General features: G+C 40.6%; 1 protein-coding gene and 2 pseudogenes across 6 annotated transcripts in view; 2 read left to right on the top strand and 1 right to left on the bottom strand.

Moving 5' to 3' along the window:
- LOC306658385 (uncharacterized protein) overlaps nt 1-12,783 on the bottom strand; it is a 49,977-nt gene extending 37,194 nt beyond the window's left edge. Inside the window, exons 1-4 of one of the 4 annotated variants that reach the window (XR_013763035.1) lie at nt 12,608-12,783; nt 11,056-11,096; nt 6,406-6,472; nt 1,310-1,442 (exon numbers count right to left, since the gene is read on the bottom strand). Coding sequence is in view for 2 of the 4 variants with exons in the window: in XM_079135276.1 (XP_078991402.1) it covers nt 4,511-4,588; nt 6,406-6,472; nt 11,056-11,161 (251 nt within the window). In the remaining 2 variants the exon portion in view is untranslated. Of the gene's footprint in view, nt 1-1,309; nt 1,443-4,510; nt 4,589-6,405; nt 6,473-11,055; nt 12,537-12,607 lie in introns of those variants that run through there. The other 3 variants (XR_013763034.1, XM_079135276.1, XM_079135275.1) reach the window with 3 other exon arrangements.
- Nucleotides 12,784-15,833: 3,050 nt separating this feature from the next.
- Nucleotides 15,834-17,452, top strand: LOC306657017 (RING finger protein 11-like; annotated as a pseudogene). The gene is made up of 2 exons: nt 15,834-16,563; nt 16,647-17,452. The product of its transcript is annotated as an RING finger protein 11-like (transcript).
- Nucleotides 17,015-19,678, top strand: LOC306657587 (myotubularin-related protein 9-like; annotated as a pseudogene). The gene is made up of 2 exons: nt 17,015-17,026; nt 18,097-19,678. The product of its transcript is annotated as a myotubularin-related protein 9-like (transcript).
- The last annotated feature ends 6,456 nt before the right edge of the window (nt 19,679-26,134 follow it).

Raw genomic sequence — 26,134 nt, 5'->3', positions numbered from 1 at the left:
TGGAGCAAATTAAAATCCTTCACTACATCCTTAGAGAATATCTGAAATGACCGTTAGCAAGTGTAGAGAAAATTCAATATAAAAATACTTAAAAAGAAATACTTGCCCAAAAGAGCAGAAAAGTGAGTCTGTGGAAGGTTGGAAGAGAAGGGTGGAACATATCTAAAAGACTCAGTGAGGAGCCCCTGCCCCACTTTCCAGAGCCTGTTACAGTGTTTTCAAGGAGAGATACTGCTGAGGTCCATGGGGTTTGGTTTATTTTTGCCTTCTTTGGTATGGTACACAGGAAAATGTACTCTATGGCAAGTGTCTGTTTTAAAAGGCAGTGATATGGGGATTTTTAAACTCCTTCCTCTGCACAGGTGCAAATGCTTTGTGCTATATACCTTATAATCATATATCCACGAGCACACACAGAGACATATACAAGAGTATTTGCACATGTGCAAACACATACACAATGGAAACTATGTAGGATATTCAGAAACAAGGGGATATACCTAGGATGCTACCTGAGAAAGCATAACACAGAACAATACATATGGTTTACAAAATATGCTTCTCAGTCCTGGAAAGGGAAAAGGTTAAAATATAAATAGTTGCTGTGTTAGAGAAATAGTAGGGTTCAGAATGACTGTTGTGCTTCAAAACAACTTTAAAGTGATTGTAAATTTTCATTTTAATATGAATTTGAACAAAGTGTTTAGGAAAAAATTAAATGTTGTTCTCGTTACTTCCATGTTTAGGGAGTTGGAAACAGAATTCTCTGCAGATTTCTCCCCCAAACCCACCCCTTACCTGTGACATTGCTTTTTTGTAATTTTACTTATCAATTATCTAAAAAGATTATATGGAAAATTTCAGAAATAAACAATTCATGAATTTTAAATTGCACATCATTCTGAGTAGCACTATGAATTTTATGATATCCTGTTTTGTCCTTCTAAGGCAGTAAATAATCCCATTACCCAGTGTGTCTATGCTGTATGCTATCCACCTATTAGTCACTTAGTAGCCATCTTAGTTATGAGATCTACTGCAACAGTAGTGCAGTGCTCCTACAGAGTTTAGTACTACTCACTGTTCCAGGTATCACTGGAGGTCTTGGCATTTATCTCTTGTGGGTAAGGATGGACTGCATAAACTAGTTGTCTTAAAAACAACTAGTTGGCATTCTCATTTGGTTAAGAAAATGCTTTGAAATTTTTTCTGTAAAAGTAAAAATCCCAGGCTCCAATTAGTTGTCAAGGACCTGCCTAGAGTTCTTATCAGCTTTGCACATCATGAAGGCCAATAATTTAGAGACAATGGAGCCTCTTTTCCTCATCTTGCACTGTTTGCTGTAAGGAAAGTAGGGGATCACGCCAATGATGCTCTTGGCACAAGAGGTCTTACATGTGTACACCATAATCAGGAGCTCCATGATGGGGGTGTTCACATCCCTGTAACCCAGGCACAGAAAATCCCATCGAGGGGTGTGAGATAAGATTTCCCTCTTGACCTAGGGGTGTAGCTCAGTAGTAGAGCACATGCTTAACATGCTTGAGGCCCTGGGTTCCCTCCCCAATCCCAAAATAATAACAATAACATTATTATTTTCCTATTCTAAGACTAAAGGTGCAAGATGCAGAAACCAGTGATGTCTTCTCTTCTCATATCTCCATGAGCTCTACCCACATTTCCTCTCAACTGATGACTCTAGTCTCTTTTTCACTGAGACCAGCATCATTCAGCAGGCAATAGGCAATGGGGTTTAGTGTCAATAGTGGAGTATTTGTGGTGTGCAAAGTTCCTCTCTGACTAATGGCTGAACACAGGCAGACTTGCAGGGTGCAGATGCAACTGATGGTAAAGAGCCCATGGAAGTTATCTTCTGATGGAGTACTGGTCTCAGAGATTACTCCAAAATGACAAACTAACCCCCACCCACTCTTGCCTACTGGAAGACCTTGCTCCAACACTCCTCCCTCCCTGCTTGCACCATCATTTGTCACACTCCCCTGGCTCATATTCATCAGCTTGTAAATATTCAGGTCCTTCTTTCATTGAAAGTGACAACTCATAACCACCTTCGCTGAAGCCCCATCTCTTTGCTCCCCTTTGTAGTACATTTCAAGAGAGATGTCTATGCTCACTATCTCAGACATTCTCATTCTCTCCCATACATATTCCAAAGAAGCTTTGGTCATCCAAACAACCCCAATACTTTTCTCATTGTTGTTGATGGCCTTTAAGTGGTTAAATCCACCAGTCAACACTCAGTCTTACTTCTTGGCCCCTCAGCAGCATCTGCTGCAGCTGCTCACCCCTGTTCCTGCATATGGTTAATGCACACCACTTCCAGGAAGCCCCTCTCTGATCTCCCCTTGGATTCCTTCCTTGGATTCTTCTGCTGGTTTCACTTTGCCTGACCTCCACCTAAGACTTTCATTTGTCTTTTCCTGCCTTCCCTCACCCTTTGAGTTTCTCATCCAATGAGTGACTTTGTAAATGTTGGTGACTCACATTCCTACCTTCAGTCCATGTACCTCTGAACTTGGAGCTAAAAGAGTTAGATGCTTTATGGCTCCACTGGACTGTATACCAAGGCATCTCAGAATGTAACCTTCCCTAAATGGAACTACTCTTTTTCCCAAGAAAACCTGCTTCACCAGAAAACCCACACCAGCTCAATTACTGGCAAACTGTTCCTCCGGGTAACTCAGGACAGAAACCTTACAGCCACTTCTTACAGCTCTTCTCTTTTCCAGATGGTTTTTGCATCTTACCACTGCCCCCACATCTGGGCCATGCCACCCATTTGGTAACCATGGCCTGTCCCTCCTGGAATATCCCTGAAAAGCATGCTCTTTGCACAGAAACTTGCCCTTAAACTGAAGTCACACTGCACAGGCCTCTGCTCAAGACCATGAGATGGTCTCTCTTCTGCCCATGGCCAAAGCCCAAGGTCTCACAGTGGCTCCCACACTCCTTTCTTATGATCAGCCCCTTCCTTCCCCTGGCCCCATGCCCCCTTCTCAGCACAGTCACACTCTGTCCTGGTCACTCCTCCTAGTGCTGCTCTTTGCACAGAAGGCTTGGTTTTAGGTCGTTCTATCAGGCTCACTCCCACACCTCCTGCAGTTTTTTGTTCCAACATCGCTTTTGGGACAAGGCTTATTCTGTCTGCCCTTCAACCCTCTCACTAACATCTTTCTGATTCCTTGCCATACCTGCTTATTTTTTTCCATAGTGCTTATCATTTCCAATACCCTGGATAACTTATTTATCACATTCTCTGTATGTCTTCCTCCACTACAATATTAACTCCACAAGGACAAAGATCTTTAATTGTATCAACCATTAAGGCACCTCCCACACCAGTAATGGAAACTCACACATCATAGACATTCAGCAGATGTTTGTTAATGAGTGAACAGAAACACAGAACATTTGAATGAGTAGGTTTCTGTTATCATCAAATAACGAGTCTGATATCTGGTGAATTAAAACATACTTTCACAAAAGTATACTATGTGGAAGGATGAGTAGAGGAACTGACAGTGAGTATAAAGTCACTCTAGGATCCAAAACGGGAACAAAAAGGAACAGGGCTTCCACCACTCAACTCAAATGATAAAACTTGCTTGAATAACAAGAAAACTTCAGTTAATTGACCGGACTTTTTTTTCACTTAAAATCTGTCTAATACTTCAAGTAACTGCCACTGGAGTCTGTACTAAAATGAAGTAAGGGGATGGGCTGTACCTGAGGGGTAGAGTGCTCTCCTAGAATGCATGAGGCTCTGGCCTTGTCCCGAGGATTATAAATTATCAATAATAAATAAAATGAAGTGGAGGCTATGTATGATACCAGCAAATATCCAGGTGATTTCAGAAAAAAGACTATGATGTCCAGGCTTATCATAACCTGGATATACTGAGGACCTGACTAGACACAAATTGTGGCATTCATGGGACAATGGAAAGCAGAGGTAGGAATAATATTTTGGGCATACTTACTGGTCTTGACTAGGAGGAAAAGAAACTAACAAAAGGCAGGGACAGATGACAACAGAATTCAAATAAACAAAAATGTGCAAAGGAAGAGAAATGGAAGTACTTGAAAATGGCAAGGATTAACACAGTCACCCTTCCTGAGTCCTGAATTCTAATTCAACTGGAACTTCAGCTCCACTTCTCTCCTGGACAAGCCACACAGCCTCCAGTATTTATCCAACACACCCAAACTGTATCTGAGGAGACAGCAGGCTGCAGACACTCAGGGGCCAGAGCAGCCTGGGCCATCTATGCCTGACCTTCCCTCCCTGATGCTGCCAACAGGGTATAGAAAAGGTGGGTCTGCCCGCCTAGCATCTGAGCACAGGATAAGCCTGGGGAAGGGGAAAGCGGCACAAGATACTGAGACTTGGTGCCTTCATGCCCAGCTCTGCTGAGGACTCTGAAGTTCAGAAGAGGAAACAAGGGTAGCTGATAATGGCCAACCATGCCCTCACTCTCACAGCACATACCTTCTCCATGGGTTGGGATGCAATAACATTTCCTTACCACTACTCTTTCTGGGACAGATAGGGTTTTGTGACACCATCCTGAGGAATCAAAGGTCAGGACACAGATATTAAAACTTCAGGTGAAAGTATGTGTGTTCCAAGACTACATTTCTGGGAAATTTGGCTTTTCATCCCTTTCTTTGCTATTTATCATATTTATTATATACATATATCCATATCTGTTACTAAATTTGGTATGCAGCAATTTTAAGACCCTGAGCTAAAAAAATGATGCACTATCCAAACTGATGTCCAGACATTAAAAAAATGTACTGAGGCCTCACTCAGTTCCTGCATGAAAAAAGTAGGAACTCAGAAAATGTGCCAAGAAGAATTGGTTAGAATTTAGGGCTTATATACCATCTTAGCATGGGAAGGGGAAGACAACTAAAGGCTCTTAAAGGAAATGACTTTTAGGAAAGATAAAACAGGCCCTCTGGAAAACAGATGGGAGATAGAGGTACAGTTTTGTGACAATCAGGCAACTTCTTATCTTGGCGAGATTTCTTTTCTAGCTTCAGGACAGAAGTCAGTCTCCCCTCCTTGGAAAACTCCCAAACTCTAGGGAGGAGATTTATGACATCTGAATTCTTTTGTGAGGCTTTGCTTTTATGCAGATAAGGACATTTGAGAAAAAAGGCCTAGTCCTTTATTTACTGTTTATCAAATGTCCTCAGATCAAAATAATACTTATGCCATTGTGGAATATTTTGTATCCCTTACAGGGAGAGGACAGGATAGTACTGAAGATGGCATCATCAAGCTAGAGGGACCTGACACTTTCAGGCCACCTGTAGCCCGCTCTGCCTGGGCAAAGCTGGGACACTTGGAGTCCCTACCCCTTATCAGAACTTGGAAAGAATAACCTGGAACAGCACACATCTCCCCTTACATCCAGGGCAATGTGGTTGCTACAGACTACCCCAGGGGGACCTTATTCTATGGGAATAAGAATGGGGGACTACTGTTGAACTGGGAAGCCTGGAATTGGAGGACTAGCCTGGCCATTAAAAGAAAAAGGAAAAAAACAATCATTCTGAGTGAAAAATTTCCATTTACAGAGGTGTCTGGGGACACTTGAGGATAAATACACAGTAGAAAGCAGGGCTCCGTGTGACCACATTCTCTTCCACAGTGGCTCTTCATTCAAAGTGGCACAGAAAACCCTGCCACTAAATTCTCTACACCCAGTTTACACATCTGTGACCTCCACAATTTCCAGAACACATGTATGGCAAATGTCCCACTGGATTGGGACATATGTTCTTTCAGCAAAGTCTTCTTATCTTCTCAGCTCGTTTACCACATTTAAATTATCTACAATAAAGTTTTAAGAACCCCACTAATATGATTACCCACCCACCCTGGTTTTTTTTTTTTTTCTGTTGTTGTTGTTTTGTTTGTTTATTGAGAAGCAGGAGTAGAAATGCTTCCCTACAAGTCTTACATGATCCTGACTATCGACTCTTAGGAACTTCAGGAATTCTGTTATCATTAAGAGCCTCTACTCTAATACTTGCTCATTTTCTCCTAGAGGAAAGCTGCATGCAGTGATGTACATTTGTGGACTCAGATACTCAGGAAGCTATGGCAGAAGAATCACTTGAGCCAGGAGTTTGAGACCAGCCTGGTCCACGGGGCAACGCCCTGTCTCTTAAAAGTATGCATGCATATGTACACACACACACACAGAGCACACGAAAATCAGCAGTTATGCTGGAAAAATTAGCAAAGCAAGATACACGATTTTAAGACTATCTGAACTCATCCTGTTCTGTTAACTCTCTGTGTTCTAAACACTCATGTCCAAACAAAAACCCAGAAGGCAACATTACCACTGCTGTAGAACTACTCACTTTGAGACAGTCTGGATGATGAAAACATCTTTCCGCCTCACAGACTCTTGAACATGTTCTCTTGTTTCTGGCAGGAAAAGGAAAGGGAGGAGGAAAAGGCACAGAGTTCAGATTTTTAAAAATTCACAAGCAATATAACATAGGGGTATGAAGTAGTTATAATCTGTGGAAACTGGAACTATTAAAAACTCACTAGGCTTTAGATGCTACCACAGATAATAAACAAAATGCTATTAATTGTACTTATTTATTTTTATACCTTTGTTTATTTGTATTTATGTGGTATTGAGAATTGAACCCAGTGCTTCACATGTGCCAGGCAAGTGCTCTATTAAGTCACAACCCCAGCCCCTAATTATACTTTTTAAACAGGCTTGGTTACATGAGCACATTAAATGGTAATTACCTTTCTAACTTGAAATAAGTAAATCTAGGTATCTCAGCCCTTACATGTGAGCAGTTGAGTGCTGTGCTACACTGAGCATAGGACCTGTACAGAAAGGACACGTTCATTCATTTGACCCGGATCAACTGAGAACTCAGGCACAAGATGTTGTATGCTATGACAGCAAAGGGAAATGAAATCTAATATCAAAACATCTATGATCAATTGCAAGGGAACAATGGGATAAATGTGGAACGGGAGCACTCCATAAGACAACTTCATCAGTCACTGTCAGAGGAATAAAAAAGAAAACATGAGGAGACTATTTTAGATTAGAAGAGACTAAAGATATGTAAAACACATCACTTGAGCTAAGAGTCCTGGTTTTTGGTGGGGGGTATGACAGCTGTTGGTGGTATAGCTCACTGGTAGAGCATATGCTAACAGATATGAGGCCCTGAGCTCCATTCCCAGCACTGGGTTTTTAGGAAAACTGTGGAAATCTGAATATAGAATGATATCACATGATTTAAAAAGTATTAATTTCTTAAATGTGACAATGGCATTGTATTTATACAGGAGAAAGAATTTATCCCCAGGAGGTGTGTGGTCAGGTATCTGCAACTTATTTTCAAATGATTACATACACACATATTCAGATGGTAAAACATTAAATGTTGACCCTATGTGGTAGATATACATATGGATGGATGCTTAGGGTATCATTCTTTTAACTGTCACATATGTTTGAAAATTTTTATTAAGAATGTTAGAAAGTGCCGGGGTATAGCTAAGTAATAGAGTACTTGTCTAGCATGTGTGAGGTCCTGGGGTCGATCCCCAGCACCACATCAAATAAACAGAAGAATAAAAAAGTTGGAAAACACAGAATGCAGATTTACAAAAGAATGTGGTGGGATGGTGAGAAAATGAGCTTTAGAGTCAGGGATATCTGAATCTGAATCCTGACTCTTCTACTTCTGGGATCTCATACATAACATCACACCTAAACTGTTTTTCAAGATCTGGTGACAATACAAAATACACACGTTAGTTCCCTCCTTCCTTCCCAACACATACTATCTTCCCTCCCTTCACTCATAAGCCTGAATAGTGAACCAACCTCCCTGAGACTTCACTGCCAGGCTTCCCAGTAGCCCTCCCTCATCCAGTCCCCATTAGAGGAGAATCTCCTCCATAATACCCCTTCAGACTGTTTCTTCAATTGCACTTTTCTCTACTGAAGCCATCTAGGAGACAGGAAAAAGGAGGCAGTACTGGAGAGAGCAATAAGGGAGCAGCAGAGGACACCTTTGTATCACCTTTCTATCAAAGCCTCCTAAACACTGTGATACTTAAATATTTGACAAAATCCTGCAGTAGAAAAGGAAAGGAAATGATTTAAAGAGTACCTACTATGTGCCAAGATCTGTGTTAGACACATAGATATCCCATTTAATCCTAGAAATAGCCCTAATTGTTTACAATTTAGAAAGAATAAGTCATATGACTCTCAAGCCCATGCAAGCTGTACATCACTCTTGCTACGATAATTTTAAATATCAACATTTTAAAAGATATTACTAAGATTTAATAACACATTCTTTGTAACTTGGAATGGTTATTGGTGGCAGAAATCAATTGACAAAAGTATTTCCTAAAAAGATTTCATGATGTCTAATCTATGGCAGCTTAGGTGGAAATAAAGAATAACCAACTGGGAACTAGTTGTGAGATGCATGTTTAACATGCAGGAAGGCCTGGGTTAAATCCCCAGCACCAGGGCAAAAGAGTGGTGTAGCGGGGTGTGTCTAGTCCCTGCTTCAGGAGGCTGAAGCAGGAGGATTGCGTAAGGAGTTTGAGGCCAGCAAGAACTCCCACCACCACCCTTTCTGTTTGTTTGTTTGTTTTACTTGCAGTACTGGGCACCTATCACTGAGCTATGTCCCAAGCCCTTTTACTTTATTTTCTATTTTGAAATAGTGTCTCACTAAGTTGTCCAGGCTGCCCTCAAACTTATGATCCTCCTACTCAGCCTCCCACGCAGCGGGGATTACAAGGCATGTGCCATTGTGCCCCATAAGAACCTGTCTTTGAGGGAAGAAACAACAACAATAACAAAAAAACCTGAAAGTGCAGTCACAGGATTTGCTTATCCTGCCTAAGGTGATAACAATTCAATCAACAGCTGAGCCAATGTTTTCATTCAATTGACTAGCTGGTTGATATATTTATGCAATTATTATTAAATGAACTCTAAAACTGCCAGGTGAGACCTCACATGTGACTCTAGCTGGTATTAGTGAAAGCTAAAACATCACTCTCTTCCACCTTGCCTGACTTCTTAAGTGGACAATTGAATCAAACTGTCTCAATAGTAAAGGATGAAGGACTGAGACAATATGCCATATTCACAAAAGATCAAATGGTACACATGTCCAAGACAGTTCATCTCAGGTTTCTGTAAACCTGCCCTTTGCCCATCTCCACCCTCAGTCACATAGAGGAGGTGGGGAAAAGCTGAGGTCATTAGAACAGAACCAACATCTCTATTATTTAAGGATGATCATAATTGATAAAAAGTAATATAAATAGTTATTACAAAATTTGAAATCAAAGTTAAAATTGTTCTATGAGTTCACTTCCTGCCCTCTTACCCATCCCATGTCTACCTGAAGCCTATATATCCATCTCTGCCCTGTACTCCTGCTGCCCTTTGACCTCCAGCCCAGGTTCCTGACACACACCAATTCCTCCTCCTGTGCACCAAAGCGCCTCAGAACACCTGCTGTTCCCCCTGCCTAGAGGGTTCTAATCTTAGGTCTCCATGTGTTGGTTCCTTCACATTTCTCAACTTACTTATCATACCCTTGGTTTAAGACACTTGTGCACCTAAGCTAAAGTCTAACTACCCACCCCATTGTGACTCTGCCGTCTTCAGGGTATTCACCATCTGAACTTGTTTGGTTTGTTGATTTGTTTCTTGTCTGGCTCTCATACTAAAATGTAAACTTTGTAAGAAAGAAGAAAATTGACTGGCCTGCTTCCTGATAACCTCCAATGTCTAGATCAAGGTCTTATACACAGCAGGGGTTTAATATTCATTTAACAAGTATGTAAAATTACACTGAAGTGTAGGCTTCTTCAGGGTATTTCCTGAAGCCTTTCCTTATCTCACGTGGCTCAAATGCCCTGTATCACCCTATGGTCTCTGAAGTTCATCTTCAGATATAGACTATAATTAAAGTCTAATATAAGGGCTGAGGATATTGCTTACTGGTAGAGTGTGTGCCACTCTGCGTTGGGACAGCACTTAAAAAAAATCCTGATGTGAGATCATCCTTAAAATGACACCATAGGGATGGGGCATCCATTTAAAAATGCCCTGTGACTACTCATTGCACAAATTATTCAGGTGGAAGCACTGTTTCTAGTTTTAATTCTCCTTTCTCCTGTTGAAATTCAGGTTGTGCTCTTTATCACCACTCAAGAAAAGTGACTTTTAAAGGCTATCCTTCAAAGCATGATAGGAGGCTGGTAGGAGGCTCATTCACACAAGGTTTTAGTGTGAAATGGAGAAGAAAAATAACATGCCAGCTTTTCCTCCATAAGTTACAGTTGCTTTTATGTTTATCCTAAATCTACTCTAGAATGTGTAAGAATTATTCATAGTATGTGTGAAAACGCATCCTTTTCAGTGAATCTCTGCATCTTTTAAAGTGCAAATCACACTTCTCTCTGAATGAACTTTGAGAGTCTAAGTTTCATGAATTAAACCACACCACAAGAAACAGACTAGCGGTCATTTCAACACCAACCATCCTGAGGTAACTAGGTGGTAGAATGCTTGCCTAGCATGTGTGAGGCTCTGGGTTAGATCCCCAGCAACACAGGAAAAAAAGTTTTAAAGTCCTTTTATTTTTTAAATGTAAATTGGTGACCCTGTGTGGTGATTCATATTAGGAGATGAGCAAGGCTGGCATAGAAGTATATCATTTTCCCACTGTGTAAGTCTTCTATCTGCTGATGGTTAGTGGAGGTGGATGAAGGCCTGGGCTTGCCTTCCAGTTACTAGCTGCCAGGCCTAGGGTACATCACTAGGCCTTAGTCTTTACCTTCCAGAAAAGAGAGAGAGAAACCAAATATTGAGCTTTCTCCACCAGAATTTAAAGTCCAGGCAGCAGAGTTTTCACTATTCCCAGTGCCTAGAAGAGCACCTAGCATATCATAGAGGCTCAACAAAAGTGTGTTGAATAAACACTCACCGTGCTGAGTTGCAATGATTAACAAATGGAACTGAAGTAGTCTGTTAAAAAAAAAAAAGACATCAAAAAACAAAGGATTATTACTTTTATTAGTGATAAATCTCATTCCAAGAAAATATACTTTTTAAAAATCAAGGACTAGCGGTGCAGCTCAGTGGGAGAGTGGGTGCTTCATGCAGAGGCCCTGGGTCCCAGTCCCCAGAACCAAAAATTAAAAATCAAGGATTTACTGGCGAAATTTGAATCTAATTACTCTTCCATTCTTCTGTGACCCTGGGCACTTTGCTCATCTGTCATCAGAATGTTTTCTTATGCCTAATGCTTAACACTCTCTGAGTGATCTGAACTTTATGACAGCCAATGAAGCAGATATAAGAATTAAACCCATTTTACAAATGAGGAAGTTTAGAGATGAAAAAACCTTCTCAAGGCTGCATGGTCTCTCAGCAGCAGACAGAACTTGGTCTTCACCTGATTTGTAGGGGTTAGTAGTACACAACACTAAGGGCACATCCTGTCTCCACCCACACAGAAAATGACTTACCACCTTACTGAATTCCACATAGATGAGCAGAACCAAATACCCAGATTTTGAAAACTACTGCAAACATGCCTTATTTAGAAAACAATTCATAGCAAATAGAAAATATAAAACTTTGATTCTTTATTTCCAACTCTTGGAATTTGCCCCAAGGAAACAAGGACAAAACTCTATTCTTAATGATGGTAACTGCAAAATTTCTTAAAAGAGCAGAAATTCTGGACATATGCAAAGGTTCCACAGTGGGGTAATCAAGTACAACTGAGACCGTATGTACATTCAAATACTAAATATTCCATACATATAAGCAAAGCTGCTTAGGAATGAGGCAGAACTGGGTAGTAAAGGTACACACCAAGGCAAGGAAAGAATACGGACAAGAAATATATTCTTTGGGAAAGAGGTTCAATAACATGGGTAAATTATTTTTATTTGTGTATTTAAATTCTTCAAAAAATTAGAGATCATACTTCCTATTGCCCCAAAGCCCCGTTCCACATTTTCATATTCCTTACACAACCTAATCACCCAAATTGAGCCAACATTAAAATAATAAAAATAGATCCTTATCATCAATATTCTATACATTGGGAGTAAAAATTTTAAAGTAGAACCATATCTTAAAAAGCACATCTCGGTGCCTCTCAAGCTCTGAGGATTTGAGTTCTGAGGGGAATAAAATCACTTTTTTCTGGGTAAATGTTCACGACTAGCAAGGATAACCAAATTAAAACTAAGGGCTGGGAGTTTAGATCCGATGCCGGCTTGGGACTTGCTTCCTGAGCGGCAGCCTCCGGTCCCATAATTAGGAATTAGCTCCCCAGAGGCGCCTAGAGGGGGCGGGGGAAGCCCGAGGCCCGCCAACCCAGCCAGAAGGAGAGAGGGAGAGAGCAAGGGGTGGACCGGCAGCGAAAGGCCGGAGTCTCCCTCGGTACCGCAGCCTCGGTACCGCAGCCTCGGCCTCCGCGGCACCCGGGCCCATCGAGTCAAGGAGCTCCCCGCCCGGCGCACCTGCGCTCGGTACTGCCAGGGGCCTCCAGTCCTCACCGCTACTCGCCGCTGGCTCCCGCCCGCCTACCTGCCCCGACCCCAGCCCCGCCCCGCCTCGCCCTCCGAGCTGGAAGAAAGAAATCTCCGGCTCCCCAGGCGGCGTCTTTAGAAGCAAAACGGCGACAGCACGCGCAAAAACCGCGTTAGGAGCTACTGCGAGGGCGCGGACGGCGCGGGGCGGGGCCAGAGGAGGCAGGAGGCGGGGACTTGGGGCGTGGCCTACTCGACGGGGAGGAGCGGGATCTTCCAGTCCCAGTCAGAGTGATGGGGCTAGATGGCGCGACTGCGGAGGAAGAAGGTGCGGCCAGGAGCTGCGACCAAGGAGATACCTGACTTGAGTTTGTGGGGTGGCCCTCTCAAGGGAGAAGAAGGAAACAGTGGGCGTGGTAGATTCCTGATGACACCAGAGGCTTGGCAGAATGCTGGGCTACACCTGGGAGAGTGCTAGTCAAGGATTAGGTGTGGAGAGAGAATGGAGCTTGGAATTATAGGTGTCTGGGTTCAAGGTTTTATTGGCCTACAACCTTGAGCAAGCATCTTTATCTCTCTGACCCTCAGTTTCCTTGTGTGAAAAACAGATGATCAAAGTACTCATTTCATGGGATTTCTGAGAGGAAAAAATGAGATACTTGCAGAGCTCTCAACAAGGTTCCTGGCATATCGTCAGTGCTAAGTTATTATCGGTTTTTGTTTGTCTCGTTGCCCTTTTCTTATTATTAAGAATTGGTGTTTTGGGTACCCATTGCTTGAGTTCTAACTTAAGTATGTGTACTCTTTATCATATATATTTAATTGAATCATAATAAACACATACATAGCACTTACCAAGGGTCAGACCAGGTCCTCTTTTAAGTGTTTTGCATATATTTGCAGCAATTTATTTAATACCAAGTAGGTATTATTTCGTGCATTTTAATAGTTATAATTTTAATAGTAACTGAGACACCAACATTATTTACTTTTCCAGTGACAAAGTGATGGACAAAATTCAATTCAGAAGGCCCTGTAGAACTTCTTCTGGTAGCTAACCCCCACATCACACTACCTCTCCAATTCTACTTTGAATTTTTCACAACAGTGTGGCATGATATCATTCTTTGGAGGTTGCACTGGGAACTACGGGTAACTGGTCTTTGTAATTCAACATCTTATTTTACAGACAAAAGACACAAGCATCTTGAATTATGGATTATAAATTACATGATAGTCCCTGGAATGTAAATTTGAGATATTTCCTTTGAATTTACTGAGACGTGCCTCCTTGCCATTCTTGTGAGCCCACGGATATATCTTCATGACAAAGCTGATTCTTTTTCAGAGGACCTGTGCAGGGTTTCCTTCTTTTCTGTGCTGTGACAGAATTCTCTACACAGCCCTACCATCTGCAACAGGTGGTGTTGACTCTACCCTTCACATGTTGACCTGTGGTCAGAAATGGCCAATCAGAGCAGGTCATCGTTCTGCGCTCACTGAAGGTTTTCTCTCTCTCTGGCCTGTTGGTTCTGCTGCGGTTGCCGCCACTGTTGCTGCTCTGCCAGGAGGAAAGCTACCCAAAGAAGATGCTGAAGAAAAAGGGAGGCATATAGACCAGGACCAACTGAGTTTTAGCTGAATCCTGAAGACAGTAGATCCTTGGGCTACTCAGTTATGGAAGCCACCAAGTTCCTCCCTTGCCTCCTCTGAAGCCATTATAGATTGGGTTGCTGCCATTTACAGAGTCTCTTTGATGTTCTCTCTTTGCTTACTCCATCCTTGTCTTGCATCTTCCATTAACTCTGACTTAAACTGCATATGTAAGCCAACTATCACTTTGAAGTCTTCTTTAAACCCACCCCTCACCAAATAAAACTATTTCTTCCTTGGGCTTATCACAATTGCTAATTAAGCATTTACATGTTGAATATCCCTTATCAGAAATGATTAGGACCAACGTGTTTTGGATTTCTGATTTTTTTCCTGGGTTTTGGAATATTTGCATATACATAATGCGTATCTTGGGGATGGGACCAACTATAAACATGAAATTTGTTTCATATACACCTTATACACATAGCTTGAAGATAATTTTACACATTTTAAATATCTTTTTTGTACCAGAAAGTGAACCCACAGGTGCTTAACCATTGAACCACATTCCCCGTCCTTTTTATGTTTTATTTTGAGACAGGTCCCCCTATGTTGTTTAGGGCCTCATTAACATTTTAAATAATTTTATGCATAAAACAAAGTTTCGTTTTGTATCATCCCTAAAGAAAAGGGGGACAGTAAAACACCACGTTACTGAACATCTTCTCTCTGCTCCCCAAACCCTAGCCAAGTTAAGGGAACAATGAGAGCAAGCCTGGGCAGTATACAGATTATTTTGAAGAAAATTGGCTTTCTCTTGTGAACCCCGGGAACCTGGGCACCTTACGTTATCTGTCAAAAGCTATTTCTGCATACTTGCCAGGACAATTGCTCCTCGGACTGCTGGTCACTCTCCAGCCAGTTTCCACTAGACAAAACCCTCTGAGGGAGAGGAGGCACTATTTGGTGAAGCACCTGGAGGGATGGAGTGCCGTTGGTCTGTCACCCCTGAACTCTTCTTGGAGCAGTTACTGATCTCTTGCAAGCTTTCCCCAATAAGCCATATGTCTTCCATGCCATTTCTGGGCACTTTGTCTTTCCTACAACCTATTCCACTGCCCTTGCACAACTGGGCTGTGGATGAGATACATGTTGTGGAATATTCCACTCATGGCAATATGTCAGTGGTCAAACAGTTCAGATTTTGGAGTACTTTTGGTTTCAGATTTTTGAATTAGGAATGTTCAACCTATATTTGGGTGATGATTTGGTAAATATCCCTACCCCAAACCTTAAATACTGTAAGCACCACAATGGCAAGCTTTTTGTCTCTCTTGCTGTTTCATGATACTCAGCAATGTGCCTGGCACAAGTATGGTATTCAAGAAATGCTTTAAGTGAGTGCTCTTTGTTTGGTGGAAAGGAGAGGAGCAGCAGCAAAGAACAATATAGCTGAACTGGCTGCAGTGTATCACTGCTTGCAGGGATCCACAGTGACATGACTTGTTTCTCATAAGTTCCCCTCCCTGCAGGCACTAAACTTGGGTTTGCTTTGTTTGCTTATAGCAGATACCACTTTCTCTATTTCCAGAGTTTTCTTCACAAACTCTAGAAATCTTTTACAGGCTGATGTCAAATCTCCCCATCTCTTTATTCTTGGGATATAAACCATAGGAGTGAGCCATGATGGATGTCTGGCCCAGATGACCCACAGGATGACTGCAACAGTGTGGGCCCTAAGCAAGAACCACCCAGCTAAGTCCAGTCAAACCAGAGAAAATTGAGAGATAATTATAAAATTTTGTAATAAGGCACTGAGTTTGAAGTTTGTTTGTTACACAATGGGTAATAAGCAAGAAAGGAACAAGAACCCATTTTAAAGCCTGTGGGCAGTTGTATTCTAAAGCTATCTTTGGTTACTCCATTGTTAAATTTGTTAATCCCTTGCCCGTTGGGGGTTTGCAATGGGCTTTTGCATATAATTGAAATGCCCAGCTCACCAGTGCACATTATTGTCCATATTCAAGGGGCAAACTGCTGCCTATAGAATATGAACAAGATGCCAATTCGAAGATATTTCCCAAGAAGACTGTCAGAACAGTGCAAAGATCACATGCCCCAGTCCCGGAAGATGGGGAACTACCTCAAATCCCCCACCTCAGATGACATCTCCCTGATTCATGAGTCTCAGTCTGACCAGTCTAGCTTTGGCGAGGGGACAGAGCTCGATCAGGAGCTGCCACCATATCAGGAACAAGTTCCAGTTCCAGTTTATCATCCAACACCTAACCACACTCAGCTAGCAACTCAGCTGACTGAAGAGGAACAAATTAGGATAGCTCAAAGAATAGACCTTGGGCTGGGAAGATAGCTCAGTTGATTCCCAGCACCAAAAAAAAAAAAAAAAAAAAAAAAAAGAATAGACCTTATATAGACCTTATACAGCATCTGCCTAAAGGAGTTCATGACCCTGAAGGAGATAGCTCAGAAAAGAAGATCTGGGAATGTGTGATCGGTATGATGGACTTTGTTTATGGGGACCCAATTCGATTTCTGTTGTGCATGCAATCTATCACCTGGACTGTATAGATGACTGGTCGATGAGCTCCTTCACGTGCCCCTCCTGCATGGAGCCAGTTGATGGAGCACTGCTTGCATCCTATGAGACTAATTGGACCAGGGTCTCTCATCTGACTTCAAGTGAACCATCGTTTTTTGTGGTTTTGATCTTTTGTCACTGAGCCCAAAGAACCAGGGATTAGGAATTAAGATCATGCACAAAAATTTCCTAAAAATTCCTGGATGGCTGCAGATGTTGAGGAAAGCATGTGACATTTTAGAAACTTAGGTGGGGGGAAGTAGGATGGTATTTTTATGTAAAGCCTTGACTCAGTGTTTACAAATATAATTGTATTTAGATCTTGTTATTGCTCCAGTACATAGGAATTGTGTAAAGTGTTAAAGCAGCTGTATATGTTTAAATTGTGTGTTGAAGGTTAGGAAAAAAGATAGTGGTTATTTTTCCTAAATGAAATAACTTTTTTCTCTCCACTAAATTCTTTTCTGAAGTTACCAGTCTTTGGGTCAAGGTTTTATTAAAAGCTACATTTTATAACACTGGCACCAAAAAAAAGTAGTTTTAAGCTTGTTTGCACAGTTCTTTTTTTCAATTGGAAATGGAATTCATTGCCTTAGGTCTTTTTAAATAGTTTATTATCGTTGGGGCTGGCTGTACACTTGAAAGCCAGTTTATAACCTGTTGTAAGTGCTATGTTCTGTTTGCAGTTAGGAAATGCAGAATTTAAGTGATCTCCTAGCTATCCTTTTTCTATCCTTTTTCTATAAAAAATGAGTTAATGTGTCAATAAATCAACTCAACAAAGTGGGTTTAATATTACCCTTTCCTATGGGTTTCATCTAATTCTTTGGATTGTTAATATGATAAATGAAAATCAAGGCAAAAATTTTTTTTAAAAAGATATTTCCCTTCAACTTTTTTTTTTTTTTTTTTCTGTTTTGAAGAAGAAGAAGGAGAAGAAAGCAGGGCATGTTGTGCATGCCTATAATCCCACCTACTCAGGAAGCTGAGGCAGTATTGTAAGTTTGAGCACAGCCTGGACAACATAATCAGAACCTGTCTCAAAAATTAAAAATAGGTCCCTAGCGGCTCCCACTAGGGACCTGGTCCTAAAGTTGTCTCTTCTTTGTGTCCTCTGTCCAGGCGGCGGGTGGCAGAGGCGTTCCCTGTGGCCTGGGTGATGGGGAGGTTCAGGAGGGCCTAGCTAGTGCGCAGCCTGCAGGCCTCGCCACGCTCACCTGCCTGGGGCGGGGCGCTGCCTCCCCCAACCCCTGCCGGCCCGCCCAGCGCTGGTCATTCCCTCCAGGTCATTCCCTGGGGTGGGGTAACCACCTCGTGGCCAAGGGGTGGGCCGGCGTCCAGTATTAGCCGCTGGGGGAACACAGAGTTTGCCAAGCTGATAAAGTCCACGCGGTGGACAAACCGGCACTTCTGTTCGACAGTAGAGGGGACCCTGTGTCTGACCAGCCATCACCTCATCAGGAAAACTCGGAGTACCTGTGGCTCCTCCATTCAAACATCAAGGCCATCAACAAGTGACAAGCGATTTGTGAGCTCCCTGGGTACCATCATCATACAATGTAAAGATCTTCGAATTATTGCGTTGGATAGTCCTGGAAGGAGGTATGTTTAAATATAGCCAGTTCCCTATACTCTGTCACTTTCATGTACCCTTTCTTCTACTGGCCCATATTTGAGGTGATAGAAGACAGCTGGCATTCCTTCCTTTCTGAGCAGAGTTTAGACTCTACTCTTCAGCTACAAGCGAATGGAGGGTAAGCTGTGTCAATAAGGAATTTGCTGTCTGTCCATCTTATCCACCAATTGTCATTGTGCCCAAAACCATTGATGATGCGGCTATTCTGAAGATAGCTACCTTTTGACATGCAAGGTGCTTTCTAGTACTCAGCTATTATCATTTTTTTTAAAAATGGAATGGTAATTATGCAAAGTGGTCAGCCACTCACTGGCACAAATGGGAGAGGTGCAAGGAAGATAAGAAGCTGATAAATGCTATGCCCTCAGCGCAGGAAAGTGTGGCTACATCATTGACACTCAAAGTCTGAATGTGAATCGGCAAACTAGAGTTAAAGGTGACTTTGAACAAGAAGCCCATTATCCCCAGTGGAGGCAAATTCTTAAGCCCATTGAGAGGTGTCACATTCTTCAAGACAACTTAATCGAACTGTGGAAGCTTGTAATGACCAAATGCATAACATGGGCAGATGGCTTATTAAGTTGGAGGCCTCCAACTGGCTGACTCATGTCAAAGAGATTCTGACCGCTGCCTGACTAGCCGCTCAGTGTATCAACAGGGAAGGAGCATTGGTTCTGATTCATGGAGCAGAAGGAACTGACTCCATTCTGCAGGTGGCCTCGCTGGCTCAGATCATTTTGGAACCATGGAGCCAGACTGCCCAAGGTTTCAAGGCCTAGTTAGAAAAAAAGGGGCTTCAGGCTGGTCACCCCTTCTGACAATGCTGTGCACAGTCAGCCTATTGCAATAGCAAGCAGAAGTAGAAGGCACCTGTGTATCTTCTCTTCTTGATACTCTGTCAGTTCCCTTGCTCTTTTGAGTTTAACCAGAATTTCCTTATCATGCTCTTTGAGCATGCATATGCCTCACAGTCTGGAACATTTCTGGGCAACAATGAAAGTGAAAGATGTAAATTTAAACTCCAGCAGAAAATTATGTCTCTGTGGTCTTGGGTTCATTGGCCCAGTGAGCTGAGAATTTTCCTATGTTGGAACCAATCCTGTAAGTATATAGATGAAGCATATGAGGAAATGGTGAACATCATTGAGTACAACAGGGAATTATAAGCAATGGTCAACATCCTGAGGAGGCAGTTGGAGAAACAGAGGATGAACTGTGGGAGAGTCCCTGAAAGATGCCCAGCATCCTAAGGACCTTCAGGGCCGAGGTCCTCCTCTTTCCATCTCTTCCTGCAGTTCACTTGTACTCTGTAGCCTTGAACTTAAGGGTTTGGACATGGGTCCCCTCTGATGTCATGCTCTCTTAGCACTATAGAAATGACACCCAGTGTGATCACAATTTTATGTGGCCTACTAGGCCCCTTTGTTTTGGAAGCAGGAAGGAGGTCCCAGTTATTTTTCTTTACATGGAATTAGTGACCTATTTAATGGCATTTGTGTCACACGTCTTTTCGCCAAACCTCTCCTCCTTGTCCAGTTTCCAAACAGTACTCCAGACCAGTTGAGGATATGATTAAATCTCTCTAGGAAATATTTGGTGGATTAACAAAAGGGTCAGGCTTTTAAGCACTCAGTATAGAAATGATTTTTAAAACTGAAATGGTTACTAAGCCAAATATTTTGTTTGATATACCATTTACATTATCTTTGCAACATAAAACAACCATTCTCTTTAAAACATTTTTGGACTAACAAAGTTGATTTCATTCTCATTCTGGATTGTCAAGAAAGGAAAATTGGAATACTTGTTCAAGGTACCTTCTTTCAGTAAGTACAATAGGTATGATCCTATGATATTTACATTAAGAAGAGTTCAATTTATTTGAAGAGTAGACACTAAAAGTATGTGCAAAATAGAATTCAAGTAGGAATTTGTTATTAAAACTGTTACTATTGAATTTGTTTTTTCAGGTTTCTGACCATGCATATAAAATGTGTATCAAATGCTGGATATAAAATTAAATCATCACTTAGAAAAGATTAATTTGTTAACATTAAGACCAAATATGGTTTCCTTATTTATTTCCAAATATGGTTTTCTTATTCCGGAGATGCACTGCCCTTGTCAGAAGTTCTGATTATACTCGTTTATATTTGTATGTGTGTGTTTTATTTTATTTTTAAGTAGTATTCTAAGCACTTACTAAGACTATGGTCATTAAAACTTTCACATTGGCTATAGCCATTTACAAGTTTTATTTTGACTCCACTGATTTGCCCACTATGTGTTAGGCAAGTATAATTTAACTGGGGAGATTTTTAAATATGATGCAGCTCTGTTTAAATTTCAGAAGCAGTTCTGAAATGTCTTAGAATTACAGAATAGCAATGGCTGTGCTCGTGATCTGCTATCTTGTTTATAACTGTAACTCTAAATATTTGGTGTTCAGTACTGTCCAGGTGTGTTGTTATCTTATAGCACTGCTCATTTTAACACACAGATTTCATCCATTCTAGTTTTCCTTTAAATGGATAGTTGGAGAGTAATCTTTAAGACCATTTCTACACCATGTTCAACACAGCTTTGGGTACTGCTGCAGAGTTATGCATTGAGGTAAAAATATGACTTTCAAAAATGTACTCTTACAAAATCTATGGCCACATTCAGGAGCCTTAGAAAATGGCAGATGCTTTCTGTCTCCAATGTCCCAAACTTCCTCCCTGTTTTGTTTTTTGTTTTGTTTTGTTTTGTTTTCCTTCCTCAGATTTGTGCAAAAGTCTAGGTAACAATCAATAGTCAAATTCTTTTGGTAAATTTGCCTGCCTGGGTTGGGGCTGGGGCTCAGTGGCAGAGTGCTTGCCTAGAACATGTGAGGCAATGAGTTTAATCCTTAGCACTGCATACAAAAATAAGCAAATAAAATAAAGGCATGCTGTCCACCTACAACTACAAAAAAATTTTTAAGAAAAAAAAATTTGCCTTCTTCTCTAAGCTCAATTTTATTCTTGTCTTCTTTTCTTGACTGTAGTTATGAGTCTGTGGCACTGACATCTTCACAAAAGACTAAGGGAAGGAGATTTATAAAAGGTGTTCTCCCTTGCTGTCCATATCTCCGTGTTCTATGAAATGTCTGAGTTTTGAACAAGAAAAAACAGCCTTGCTTTTTCATGTATCCTCAGGGAATTCCTTGGGTTGTTTTGTGCAACTGACCTTTTTATTTTCTCTTATTTTTGTCTCAAGGCTACATATGAAAAAAGAGCCCTTTTCTTCTCAACTAATGGACTGATAAGGAGAACCATCTGGAGATTTCCTTAGTAATTCTTTAGAAGTTACTTCCACTGCTTATGCTGATCTTCCACTGCTTATGCAGAAACCCAGAAGGGAGTTGTTGTTAGGCTTGGTCATGGGAAACTCATAAGCCATCAGTTTACACCTGTCTTCCTGATGAACACTTGATGTGTTCCAGCCTAGTATTCCAGTTTCTTTTTCTTTCTCCTGTTGAGACAGCAGTTTTCACTGTTTTGACAAGTTTGTGTTTTAATGTTAACTTATAAATAGGAATTAACCAAATCTCAAATCTGTTTGTAAGTTGTAAAAACGAACTTTGGTATCAGTGCACTTTCAAAAGGGTCACTTAATAATGTAAATATTATAGTTTCCCCTGACTTGAGAACCCTGTCAAGAACAAGTGCATTGTCACTGTAATTTGAAGAGGATTTCTAGCAATACTATTAAGTTATTCCTCCCTTGGGTGAAGAGAATAAATAACGATGGATACACTCATGAAAAAATACTTGTTAAGCCTTAGGTCTGGAGAGTTGCCTTTGATGAGCATGGCTTTTAAAACTTTAATGAAGAGTTTGGTGACAAAATTAGTAAGCAAATAGATGCCTTATAATCAAGTAAGAGGTAGTCAGTTCATGTACATTAGTCATCTCTATTCATTTGTAGCAAAGGTTGGTTTACAGTTGGGGAATATTTTATAAAGTAGGCCTCCAAAGGCCATTTTCAAAATTACAAAGGACCACAATCCTTTTTCAACAACAACAAGGATCCTGAGATTTAATTTTTTGAACATCAGAAGAATTATAGTTAGTTACTTGAATATATAAGAAACCTGTAACTTTTTTGGTGACAAGACTTTTTAATTGTTTGCTTGAAAGTTTTGTCTTTAACATTAAATGGAAAGAAAAGCAGAAATAATAAAATCCATTAGCTTGTAAACAACTTATAAATATATTTTATTTCTTAAGAAAATCAGGCTGTCAAAGCAGAATTTTAAAGTGATTTGTTTGGCAAACATGCAAAAATAATGATAGATTTATTGAAAATCCCAATATAGAGGATTTTAAAACTTCTTCAAACTGTGAAAGCTGACTAGAGGTAGGGTCTCATTGCCTTTCATTTTAAAGATGAAGTTTAGTCAGTAATTGGCTATGTTAAATAAAAAGTCAATATCATGGAAAAGATTTAACAGTTTCTTTTTAAATATTTTTAAGTCGTATATGGACACAATATCTTTGTTTAATTTTCTGTGGTGCTGAGAATCGAATCCAGTGCCTTGCATGTGGGACAGCCCCAGCCCTTGTTGTGCCCAGCGGCTCGAGACCCCACAAAGACCACCAGAGACCACGATCAATGCAAGCAACAAAGAGTCATTTATTAGCAAGCTCGAGCCTGGTCCTCCGCGCACTCGGTAACCAGTGACGCTAAGAGGCCCTGAGCCTTTGTTCAACAGGCCTTTTATAATGAAAAGCAAACAGTTTTACAGTGTTCTTTTTAATTGGTTAACACTTGAACAGCTAAACATTAGTCCTCCTCTGGTTGGGTCCTGCCAATCTATTTGATTCTCATTGGGTCCCACCAGAACTGAACAGTCCTAGAAGAAGAAGGGAGGAGGGAAGAGGTGAACTATGCAGGAGATGAGTCGGAGTTAGGCCCCCCGTCCTTGATAGATAAGGTTTCTAGGCATCTGCACATTCCTCAGACAAATGTCTCTTAACAACCTCAATAAGGACGGGGGCCCAGCAGTCCTGTTTGCGCTGAATTGGCTTTTGAGGGTACAGTTGCAACTGCCTGCATCCTGGTGATTAAGACAGTTAGCTGCACAGATATCACCCTGTTCTCAACACCCTTAACGATTTGTTGAAGTGAAAATATTTTTCCACATTTGAAAGATCTGATTAAAGACGGCACTGGTAGTTTTCTGGCTTCAGCTGTTGTAATTGTCGGTCTTCAGAAGGTCATAAGGCTAGGTTATTATCAGACTTAATCTGAGGCAAATGTTTTAACATTTGCCAGCTTCCAGATTTTAGTGAATGAAAACTACACAAGGATACTGCGCACATTCTTTGTTAGGAAAGTATTTCCTGGACAGGGAGTGGGTAATATTTAGAATAGTTGACCTCCTATTCTGGAAGCTTTGACCTTTACCAGGGAAGGATGGCATTTATTACATCTGGTACTGGTTTGTGCCACACCTCAAGATGTCAGTCAGTTACTTCTCATTCTTTAACAAGAAGAAAAAAATGCCTCTCCAGAGCTGGCATTTTAAGTTATTACCAGGTAGTATTTTTATGTTTTTCACCATCTTAACAAAAAACATTGAAAGACTGATTTCTCCATTTGTATTTATTCTTAGATGATATAAAATGTTAAATTTATTTTATTGTATCCATTTTCTAATTTTTATTTTTTTGAATAAGACTACTTCCACCCTCATTCAGTCTATATAATCCACTCTCTTCTTCTTCCATGATACTGATAGCCCCAGCAAAGACCCTCTGAAATTCTAGCACTAGGTTTTAAAATTTCTGAACCCATTACCTAAATTCTCTTTAAAGAAACCTAATGCCCTTTCTCTTGAACTACACTGAGAACAGTAGTTTGTGTTCAATTCAGTGAAAGAGAACAGAGTTCACTGTGGACACTACATTGTTCTGATGAGAGTTTACTGACTTTTAGAGCCATTCTGTTTAACCATCTGCAAGTCTAAGATAAACTGTGTTTGTGATTTGTAATAAGATTGAGTTTTACAACACTGCTTGTGTCTGCCAGGCCAAGACATTTGCTTCACTTTGAAAATGCACACCTCATCTACAGTCATACCACACTGAATGTGCCCGATCTCATCTAAAAATGCACATCTCTTTAGATAAATGAATTCTACACAGATTCACCCTTTTTCCCTCCAACCCTAAACAGCTACTCACCTCCAACTCTAAACAGCTGCTGGTTTAGAACCTACATAGATCTATTACAAACCTACATTAAAATTAATGTACTTGCACAACTTAGTTTATTTTTTAAAAAGACTGTGTTTCTTACAATAGCCTGGTATTTGGATTGTACTCTTGATATATTTGAATGTGACTCTTGGATTTAAGTGCACTATTGTTCAGGTCTTAGAAAATAAAATTGCACTGTTTGGAAATTTTTCTTTGAAGTATGCTTTGCTAAAACCTCAGAGTGCTGTAAGGTACAGGTTTCCATACTGTGAACCTATCTATATGTAGTCTGAGGGTAAAATTCTGAACTTATGTAAGTGTGTAACACTTTGATATTATTTGTCATGTTCACTGAGTAGTAAGTTCATGTGTGTCCTTTAACTGAAATCAGTCACCTTGAGTTGGCTGGTTTGTCAAGCTTGGTTACTGAATCAAGAAACGGTCTTGTCAATGTGGCACTGTTCTTAGTGTATAATATTTGTGTGTGGTGTTCTCCCTCTGCCCAGAGGAGTATTGCATAGATACTGGTGTTAAATTTCTATAGACAATGGTAAAAAAAAAAAAAAAAAAAAAGGTAATAAAATCTGAATATGTTCAAATGCTGAAAAAAATAATAAAAATAGTGATGCGCTGAGTTATAGCTCAGTGGTACAGCACTTACTTCGCAAGTATGAAGCCAAGTACTGGGCAGGGATGGGGGAATGGAAGGGAAGGAATCTTTGCCATAGTTTAATAGAAGTTTTTCATGGTGTAGTGGGACAGAATGATTCTCCTCTTTCAAATGATTGTTTTTGTTTGTTTGTTTGTTTTTGTTTTTTTGTTTTTTTTTCTGATTTAAAGAAAATATTCATTTATTGCTATATCATGGGCATTTACAAATATGTAAAAATGAATTTCACCATTGTGCATAATTATGATGTACCAAAAATACAGAAAACATCCCATCAAACTGAAATATATAAAAATCCATGAAAAGAAACATACCCACATATACATATACATTTCTCTGTATGTATACATAATAGAAAGGTATGCATACCCCACTGTGTGAGGCCACGAAGAAATTTGCAGTAATGCACAAAACCTAATTCTTCAGTGGCCCACTGCCAACAATTACTTAAAAACTACACAGAAATTAAACCTAATGTCGTATTAGAGATACACATTAATTTGCTTTGGGTCCAACATGCTTCAAAATGTTAGAAGGCTTACTACCTGGTTTGATTAAAAATATGCTACCTATCAAAGTCATATAGCCCAGCCTAGAGAAAATTCCCAGAAGTGTTTCACCTCAAGCTTTATTTCCAAGAACACAAATCAGAAATACACCATGCGGAGATCTATTTGAAAAATGAATTAGTGGTGCACGCAATAGAAGTTTGGGAAATCTCCTCCAGGAAGCACAATTTCTCCAGTCTTCTAACCAAATTATTTTGCACCAAGCTCTTCATAGCAATTGC

This window comes from Sciurus vulgaris (genome assembly GCF_902686455.1).
Source record: "Sciurus vulgaris genome assembly, chromosome: 3".
NCBI lineage: Eukaryota > Metazoa > Chordata > Mammalia > Rodentia > Sciuridae > Sciurus > Sciurus vulgaris.
Note: the sequence above shows the minus strand (reverse complement) of the source record. Positions and strands in the feature narration are given on the sequence as shown.